This window comes from Pteropus alecto, unplaced genomic scaffold, assembly GCF_000325575.1.
Source record: "Pteropus alecto unplaced genomic scaffold, ASM32557v1 scaffold125, whole genome shotgun sequence".
NCBI lineage: Eukaryota > Metazoa > Chordata > Mammalia > Chiroptera > Pteropodidae > Pteropus > Pteropus alecto.
Window position 1 is genome coordinate 8,305,482 of NW_006436888.1, and position 5,703 is coordinate 8,311,184.

General features: G+C 42.2%; 1 protein-coding gene across 3 annotated transcripts in view; it reads right to left on the reverse strand.

Annotated features, from left to right (window-relative positions):
• LOC107195854 (calmodulin-binding transcription activator 1-like) overlaps positions 1-5,703 on the reverse strand; it is a 72,149-nt gene that overhangs the window by 63,137 nt on the left and 3,309 nt on the right. The window contains exon 1 of one of the 3 annotated variants that reach the window (XM_025048580.1): positions 2,724-2,744. The exons of the other annotated variants lie outside the window; for them this stretch is intronic. Within the exon in view, the coding sequence (XP_024904348.1) occupies positions 2,724-2,726 (3 nt within the window). The 5' untranslated portion in view covers positions 2,727-2,744. Of the gene's footprint in view, positions 1-2,723; positions 2,745-5,703 lie in introns of those variants that run through there. 3 annotated transcript variants of the gene reach the window in all.

The following is a 5,703-nucleotide window of genomic DNA, read 5'->3' on the forward strand; positions in this document are numbered from 1 at the left end:
TTAGTGTGTGAGAGAGAGACAGACAGACAGACAGACAGACAGAGACACAGAGACTGATTGATTCTGACAGTTTGTGCACAGCCTCCTCCCTTGGGACAATGCAAACGAGGCCGGATATGGACCTCCGGGTGCTGCAGGGCTACTTTTTTCATTAGGCTTTGAATCCATCTGGAGTTTTTTTCTTTACTGTGATTCAATATTCGTAACGTGAAATTTACCATCGTAACCCTTTCCGAGTATACGATTTAGTCTGGGCATTAAGCACGTTCACGTTGCTGGGACTGTCACCACTAGCCACTGTTTATTTTTAAAAGCACTCTGAAAATAATGACTTTCATTCTTATTTTAAAAAGTGACTTCTGTCTACGGTTTTTCACCAAATGACAAGGGCAAAGCGCCTCGTCAGAGGCGGCACTGTGGCAGGCTGGTGGAGAAGGCAGCGGAGAGCACCCGCAACAACTTGGAGCGGCACCAGAGCCGCTAAATTCATCCCCGGTTCCTCCAGACATGAGGCTGGAGGCTAAAAATACCTGGAGAGGACAGATAACAGCTGTCAAGGGTATTCAGCCCAGGTAGAAAGGTTGCCACTATCACCGGATTTGCATCAGAAGACACCAAACAGGCAGCCAAGGGTCAGATGCAGAATAATCAGATTCGGGAGCAAAAGACGGATGCTCCTCGCCTCCCAGGACATCCAGAATAAACCTCCCGCCTCGAGTTTGGTCAAGCAACCTATGATCAATCTCTGGAGGACCCCGAGAAAGGAAGACAAGTACTTCAAATTGTTGAGTACCTACTCACCACCTTCTGCTTGTTACGGCTTGCTTTTAAACACACAGCCTCTGTCAATAAAATTAAACAAGGACCAGACCGCCGTCAGAAGCTTTGTCAAAGCAAAGAATTCGGCCAGCACCTTTCGTAACGGCAGACGAAAAAGACAGGGCAGAGAATGTTGCCAAGGGCACCAGGAACATTACCTTGCCCCTCGGTAGCTTTAAATATGAACGAAACTTTCAAAAAATAACTTATATTCAAGGCCTCTCCAAACGCCAGGCCTGGAGCGGCCTGGGGAGGATGTCCGAGCACAGACACGTGTCATAATCTATGACACGGACCCACTGCAGCTCCCCGGTCCTCCCCACTTTCTCAGTACGAAGTTATTTACTGAATTACTAGCAATCGATACACCTCAATAGCAGTTATATTAATCAACTCCGGAAAACACAACTAAATGAATATAAATACTACTACTTTAAACATAAAAAAGTCTGAGGTTAGCAGACACTTTTCCACTGGTAATCATGTTATTTGAGTCTATTTTTCCAAAACTATGAACGCTCATCCATATCAGAATAAAGTGTTTAAATATGTCACACATATTCATTCAGCAGAATGAACATTTTTGTGCTGTGCATCTTTTTAACAATTCTAACAACTTTTTATATTTTTAAAGTCATGTGTTAGACCTAGAAAATGCGGCCCTCTACGCACACCACAAAGGAGGTGCTCCAGTGACTACGGCTCAGATGCCTCCCACACAGCCAACATATTCACTCTGGACCTTGAGCAGGTACCTCAGAAGAAAATGAGTTACACAGAACAGAGCAGCTGCATACCAGCACAGAAAGCCACAGAGCGACGTTCCAAAGAGCCAACTTCATTTTTTTATCATCGCAAGTCAGGATGGAGGGAACGTCAGAGGTCACCACTAGGACAACCCTTTACCCAACACGAGTCCCCACCGAATTATTACTGACCAACTCATCACACGAGAGCTAATGTCAGGGAAGAACGAGCCGAGAAGCTGTGCCAGAATCAAGAGCGATGAGGTAGTATCTGGTAAAGAGGAGGAGGCTGGGGAGGCCAAGGAAAGAGGCTTCTAGTCCCTGGCTGCCGTAGTGGCAGCGAGGACAGCAAAAAATACACGCCTGGCTGGGGTCCCTGGTCCCGGTCACCAGTGTTCCTGGCCACTGAAAGAGAAGAGTCCAAGCTGGGAGTCACAGTCGGCTGAAGGCCCCGTAGGAGACCTAAGCCCTCGCGGCCAGAGGGCTCGTCTCGCACCGCCTGGGTCGGCACACGGCACAGGGGTGACGCTGGTACTTCGGCAGTCTTCCCAATGCCGTGAAATCTGATATCAAGACCCGTAACTTCTCATACATCCTGCAGCAGTGCACGGTTTGGAAAATTAAAGAGTGTTTACAGAGACCCTCTACCATTAAATATTCCTTTCTTCAATAGTATGTGTAATTAGACTCTTTCCTAGAAATTATATTTAAGTAATTTAAAAACTGGTTCTTAGATAAAATAATAAATGTCATTGAAGTCATCTTCAAATGCTTATTCGCGTCTCCCTGCTCTTACGTTTGTTTTATCGTAGAGCATCTACTTAAAGGAGAAATCTACATAACGGACCGCACATGTCTGTTCCCCATCAGACAGTGTGGTTCAACCTAAAGGAACACGGAGCTCTCACTTCGCTGAAGAGTGGGAGGGGACGGTGTCTCTGAGCTGTCAGGAGGTTTAACATCATCTCAGGAGTAACACTGGGTATCAATCAAACTGGCTGCAGTTTGAATCACCTACCTTCATCATAAATTGTAACTGAGCTAAAATGATTTCTAAATATAACGCGTTTTATTTCTAAATGTTTCTTGGCAATTAGTATCTAGAAAGTCAACAAACCCCCAAGAAAGCAGAGAAAAATGAACTTTTGTAAAGCTCACCATTCATCAACTACAGGAGGCTCGAAAGACGCCAGACGCCGGAGGCTCGGCCTCAAACTCGGCCCTGCAGAGGAAAACTCCAAATAAGATTTCTTCCAGAACTGCTCTCAAGCAGCACGAAGTTACAAGCAGTGACCTCCCTGGAGGAGAAACTGGAGTCGACAGCTCCATGAGTGTACAATCCAGGGGAGACGAAACCTAGGCCGACAGAGGGCTGCTATGCTACGTACGTAGCAACAATAGCTACAACATACTGAAAATACGAGTTTCGAACAAAGCCCTTTCGAGTATTTCAAGAGCGACAAAATGGCCCCCTAAAAAAAAATCCAAATGCATTCTAAAAGTCATCTGAGTACAACATAATGTAATCTCCAAGCCTAACCTCTCTGAAATAAAGCAGAATGCTCCAAGTCAGCCAAATGACTTAGAAGTGCTCCTTTACAACGCAGGAGCTACAGGCTGGGGCTCTGAACTTCACGGGAGAACAGAAATGTAGTGTCAATATGTTCACAACACAGCTCGAGCCACGAAACCATGAGATAATTAAACTGACTGTTTTTAGGCTTCAATCTGTTTCGCCAGAAACCCTGCCCAAACTACACTGATGCGAATCAGCACGAGCATCTCTAGCCCCATCGAAACAACTCCAGGATCTTATCTTCTGTTTTACCTTTTATCGCTGATTTATGGGCTGACTGATGGTAAGCTGATCTGTGCGTGTGCCACAAGTCAGCTCGGGAATGCAAAACAAGAGAAGAGATTTAGAAAAATCAAAGTCATGAATGAAAATGCTGACGTCATAGTCAGCTCCCAGCAGAGCCTGGGGTAGTCTGTGAAGAAACGGTGTTTCTTTGGGGGTGTTAAATCACCAGTCATTTAGCAGAAAAAGCCCTTGCTCAGACCAAGACGAAAACGAAGAGGAAAGAGAGAAAAAAGCTGTATTAACAATCTTTTCCCCAGACCAGAAATGAAAAGTACACTAAGTATACGCCACAAACAAGCATGGCTTCCAAACCGTGAAACGATTTCATATTAATGTTAAAATTAATAGTTTTAAAGATATAATTAGTTGTTGCTAAATAAGTAGAATATAGTCCCATCCCACCATGTGCCGTCTTATTCAAAAAGAGCACACAATGTAGCCAGTTTCAGTTTTTCACTGAGAACTCCCCGGCATTGCCACACCACGCCAATTTTAGGCAATTCTGAGTATAACCAGGTGGGGTTCAGGACCTCGGGCAAGCTACTGGAACATTTATGTGAGAAGGAAAAAAAAAATGCTTTTATCTAATGATGCAATAAACTAATTTTCAAAAAAAGACTGTAAAATTGTGATTTACTTAGAACTATTAAAAGCAGGTGGCAGGACGGACTTCACATTTTTCATCTCTTGGCAGAACTGAAAATACGACCAATAACACAGACGTCTATGAAGTTTAGACACGAGTTACTAAAATCCTTTTTATTCAGGGCACTTAAGTAACTGATTCCTAGATTCCCAATGTTTCCCAGGAAATTTAAGATGACTACGCTCTTAGGAAAGAGGTGACCCTCAGGGCCTTGGTGACCTCTCCAGGTACAAAACTATAAGGACATTCTCTCCTCTTTACCACTCACATGGTTTGAAACAGCCATTCGCCCAAAATGAATGTTTAAAATTTTTAAGTGATAAATAATTTTGCCAAGGAACGTTTTATAAAGAAGATCTTATTAAGTTAAAATGCAAACAGACCGGTTTTATCTGTAAATCTACGGTATGAAAAGAGATGGCCTCACAGTTCTGCCACAAATATCTCTGATAGAACATCACTACCCCCTTGTGGATTCGCAATAAAAAGTCCTTATCTTCGATCTTCACTTTTTAAATGTTTCATTCTGAACTTCCATTAAAGTTTACATTTTCTTCACTAAGAAGGGTTATTTTATTTCAATTACTTTTTTAAAAGAGAAAAAACACTTAACATTTTAAAATAATCAATCCCGTCAACTTCTTTATCTTCCAAGGTTCCCATTTTCGGGAGCGTTCTTTGTACAATAGGTACACGAGCCGATTTCAACGTGGGAAGTACATCAATGTTCCATTTTTCCTTAGAATATCTGGATTGACACTTCCAATCATCGCTTTGAGATTATTTTTAACAATAAATAATTTCTTCATTACTGCATCTTTTTTCTATTTAATAATTTCACACTCTCTACCAATTACTTTTTATCGCTTCCAAATGGTTTGATATCCAAGTGCCCCAGAAAACCAATGGGGCACTTACATCCTCAGAAATACTCTTCGCACAAGGATTAAAAACCAAATCTAAATTTTAAAAAGATTAATTCTTGATTGTATTACTATACCTTCAGAAATGCTTCCTGGCAATTTAAATCAAGCCGGATGAAGGAAAAAAAGATAATGTCTGTTTTTAAATACCATAAAGAAAGACTTTGCTTTTCTCTTTCTTTCTTTCTTTCCAGTTGCAGGACCACTTCTAGATGTATCTGAGTGTCATTCTAATACAACGCACAGACACAACTTATTAAACGTAGATTTAGCGGACAGTATAAATCATCTCCACAATAACACGCGGGCTGCAGCAAGTCCGATTTCTGACTTGTCGGACCACCTTTACTGGGAGTCAGCTCTCCGTTTCTTCATATGTTGGACACGAAAGTGGGGACATAGTAATTTACTATTATTATAAGACAAAGCAGGAAAAATTATCCACTTTGCAAGTGTTTTTAAGGAACTAAATCCATAATCTTACCTTGTAGTGACTGATAAGGAAAAAGGTCTGTTAAATGACTGCTCTGTATTCCAAAAGGCTTTTTACATGTCACCCCACTGAAGACTGTGGGTACGAAAAGTATCACTTCAGCAGCACGTCCAAAGCTGGTGGCTGAACAGGACAGCAGAGCAGTCAGAGCTGGCCTTGCTCGCTCTGTTGGGATTTTGTTATGATTGTTGTTTTGGATTTTTTTTTTTTTTTTT